Consider the following 4,148-nt stretch of genomic DNA (forward strand, 5'->3'; position numbering starts at 1 on the left):
GAATAAAAGAGAAAAATAAGAATAATTTATATAGTTAAATAATTAATAGGATTATTCCTTTAAATTAGGAATAGTTTTATAAAAAGTATTAAGAGTATTAATTAAAGGGGGATATAAGATAGTAATTAACTAAGTTTAAGTTTAAGGCCTAAACCCTAGTTTAAATCCTATCTTTATATAAGGGATTAGCTGTACTACTTTATAGCTAGCTACGCCTAGCGCTCGTAGCTAGATTAATCAAGCCACTTCACGCACTTCTTTACCTCACACATCCACAAAAAATCAATATAGATTCAGAAGTCTCAGAGATCCTGAAAAGGGTCGAAAAGGCTCTCAAGGGTCTTATGGACATGCCAGATAAGTCTGGAATTGATCTACAAACCAAAGTCCACGCGTTATCGACGTGGATCACTCACCTGCAGTGAGACAGTGGTCGAAATCCTGCAAAAAGCTGGCACCGAAAGCGAACGCTTGGAGGCCACGACCGAAAAGTCTATGCAAGAGGCGGTCCAGCCGATCGCAAACGACCAGCGCTTTGTCAAGGAGTGGACGGAAGCGATCGACAAGGAGCTGCCCAAGCTCCAGCGCCTTGAGGATCTCTCTACGCAGAAATCCTTGGACACTTTGCATGGTCAGGCGAAGGAGCTGAAGAAAGCCTTGGAAAATGTACACGAGCAGACGAAGGGTCTCTCCACGCAGAAATCCTCGGAAACGTTCCGTGGAAAGGTAAAAGACTCTTTCGCTGGTGTGCAGAAGGAAGTGAGCCAGAGCTTCACCGACACCAAGGATACCCTCGATGCGATCAACGAAAAGCTGGCGACTCCCGCAGACTCTGCCACAATCGGGGCGAGCGAGGACACCCTGAAGACACTCCTGACGGGCATCAGCGACCACGTGAACGGCGAGAAGGATCTCGAAGCCATCGCCAATTGAGGATCTCGCCGGCAAGCTGGACACTGCCAGACGGCTGGACGAGGGGCCAACGGGCTTTAAGAGCGTCTCGGATGCGGTTGCGTCGCTCAAGAAGTCTATCGACGACCTCTCGGGTCTCGCCAAAGGAAGGCACGGTCTCGAAGAGATGTATGTCACAGTTAATCGCCTGGAAGAGGCCGTCAAACTGCGCACGCACAGCGAGGAGACCGTGAGACTTGCGACGAATGCGCAAGCGACGATGGGAGCGCAGGTGGATCAGCTGCGCCTCGCGAATGACAGCCTGAATGGGCAATTGAGGGTGTTCCGCGAGCGCGAGCAGAACCTCGAAGCTCGCGAGCAGGATGTCGACAACCTCACCATTGACGTGGCGACCTTGGAGCAAGAGAAGGCTAGCTTGAAGCGCCAAATCGACCAGCTTTCAAAGAAGAATGAGTCTCACGACGCGGAGCTCAAGGCGAAGGCGGAAACGCAAAGCAAGTTGAACGACCAGCTAAACAAGCTTGTAGACAGTTTTGACACCCTGCGCATTCGGTCAGCCTTGGTCACGGAGTACCGCCAAGCCAGAGACACCGCCAATGCCCCCAACTGGAAACTGACCGCGCCTACTGGGAAGGCGAGGTGAGCAAGGAACGCTCGCTCCGGGACGCCGCACAAACGCGCGCTGCAAAGGCCGAATCCGACAAGCAGAGCGCCGTCGAGGCAGCCGAGAACGAGGTCTCGACATTGCACTCACGCCTCGGCCCGTTGGAACAGTTCAAACAGAAAGCGATCGAGCACGCTGCTGCGGCGGGTGCAGCTGCCCACGAGCGGCGCCAGCGCATCCAGCAACTAGAGCAAGAGGCTAATACTTTGCAGACTAGCAACGACGAGCTCACAAACACTCTCGCCGAGCGACAGGCTTACATTGCCAGGCTGGACGGTACATTAGAGCAGGCAACGACCGAGCGCCTGGCGCTTAACGAGGAGCTATCGAGACTCCAAGGGGTCGAGATCAGTCTAAGAGAGGAGGTTGGCGCTCACGAGGGAACCATCTCAGAGCGCAACGAGCAGGTGAAGGATCTCAAAGCCGACAAGACTAACATGGTCAAGTATGCGACAGAGCCCAAGTCGGACAAGGACACACTGACCCAGTCTAACACCAAGCTCAACACCGACAAGGACAGGCTCGAGGGCGATATCAAGGAGCTCAGGCAGCAGCTAACCGAGTCAGAGAAGTCTGCCACGCAGCTCAAAGCCGACGAGGAAAGGCTCGAGGGCGAGGTTGCGGGGCTCCAAAAGAAAGGTTCCGAAATGCAAACACAAATTGATAACCTGCAGCAGGACACTCAGGAACGCGCCGCCCGCATCTCAACGCTCGAGGCGGCTACGGCCAAGCTCGAGGCAGAGGAGAAGCGAACCGCTCTTTTGAACGAGCTCAACGCGGAACTCAGAGCGGCCAAATCAAAGCTCGAGGGCGAAGCGGAGACGCGGAAGCAGGAGCTGGCCCAGCTCAAGCGGGACAAGTCTGCACTCGAAGGCGACGCGGCGGCTTTCGCGGAGGAAAAGAAGGGCCTGGAGAGGGAGGTCGAGGACCTCACCGCTGACAGGGACGACCTCCAGGATGAGGTGGATGCCATGCAGCTAGACCAGACCCGCGAGTCTGGTCAATCCCCTGAAGAGATATTCAACAAGCTTATCGCAACAGTCGACGGCGTCAAGTCGCAGGTGGATCTCATCGCAAGGGCCCACGCGTCCCAGGGCGACAGCGCCGCTTCCGATCCCCGCAAGAGGCAGCGTGTGAGTTCGGATCCCGAGCAGCTTGCCACGGATTGGACCAAGGTCTCAGCAAGGTCAGCGAGCGCCTCGCCTCCCTCACCATCTTTGACGACGGACGGCACGACAACGCGGACGAGGTCGTGGAATCTCTCGCATTCATTGCCGGAGATGACGAGAAGTGGGCGCGCTTCGCGCAGTTCGTCGAGCTCGCAAAGCACAACGAGGCTTACTGCGTGTACCAGATGATTGACGACAACGACTGCCAGCAGCCAGACCTCTTCGTGAAAGGGGTCCACAAGTGCACTTATCAGTCGGCTCATGGTGGATATTGCTACAGGGCAAAGTGTGTCGTGAGGACCGATGTGAAGGAGTTTATCATTGGGAAGAAGAGGCCAGCGCCGCGTGTATAGGTATCGCACGTAACGCCAACGAGCGTGGTTCATAATCTGTAGATAGGTTCTAAATTGACTCTCTGCAACTACTAAGCCTCTATGTGAATGTCTTATAAGTGACGTTATTTAATTAAGGTGTGCATAGCGTGTAAGTGTAGCCCGCGGTTTGGTGCGCGGGCCTCCTAGACACTCTAACCGCAGCGTGTAAGTGAGCTTTGGTATTAGTATGTCTAGGACCCGTACACACACAAATCGCTACTGTCCGCACCATCGCCGCACAACGCCACTCGGCCTCGTAGACACCATATATCATTCATAAAAAATCAATTTGCTCTACAGTCTCAAGCGTGCAATCCTGGTGTACAATCTCGTCTACTCTTTAATAGCCTGCGACTTCCTGACTGCCCAATTCTTCGCATCCCTAGCGCTCATCACATGGCTTCCAAAGGCACGCGGGTCGATTTCGATGTCGCCCACATCCATGCACTTGACCCTGGCCTTTCTGGCGCCCCCTCCAAGGCGCTCAAACTCGAGGTCCTGCGCGAGGAAGATGGACCCGGACTGGTCCAGTGTGGCCTTGTCCTTGACCAAGCTGTGATATTCGAACGCAGCCTCCTCCGCATACGGGTAGTGTTCTACCTGCTGGCAGCCCTCCTTCGAAAAGGTCGCTGTCCACGGTGCGCCCAGCTGGGACCAGAGAGTCCACTGCTTGCCAACCGACGAGTTGTTGGACTTGGACGCACTCTGCCCGCTTCGAACTTTCGAGCTCGAAGCATTCTTCCCCTGAAGCCACCAGCTTTTGTAGGTTGCCCAGGGGGGCTTGTTCACACGGCGCGCCCAGAGCATGCGGAACAGGACCTGGAGAGTCCATTCATGCCCTTTCGTCTTACACTCGGCCTCGAACGTCTCGCAGTCGTCGATGATGTGGCTGGCGTCGTTGCACCAGGGACAGCCGTCGATGTAGCCCTCGTTGCCCGCCTCGGCGCAGTTCAACAGGACGTGGCCTTCGTGCTCACAGTTGGCGCATGTCTTGTCCTTGTTGTTGCGGCCCAGCTGCGGCTCCTTGAA

At 55.0% G+C, this 4,148-nt stretch overlaps 1 pseudogene across 1 annotated transcript; it reads left to right on the forward strand.

Annotated features, from left to right (window-relative positions):
* The first annotated feature begins 350 nt into the window (after positions 1–350).
* Positions 351–3,098, forward strand: GCG54_00013080 (annotated as a pseudogene). The gene is given in 3 exon segments: positions 351–403; positions 423–894; positions 920–3,098. Coding segments are annotated over 3 exon segments (2,704 nt in total).
* Positions 3,099–4,148: the final 1,050 nt, after the last annotated feature.

The sequence above is a fragment of the Colletotrichum gloeosporioides genome, assembly GCF_011800055.1.
Source record: "Colletotrichum gloeosporioides strain Lc1 chromosome Unknown consensus_115, whole genome shotgun sequence".
Taxonomy (NCBI): domain Eukaryota; kingdom Fungi; phylum Ascomycota; class Sordariomycetes; order Glomerellales; family Glomerellaceae; genus Colletotrichum; species Colletotrichum gloeosporioides.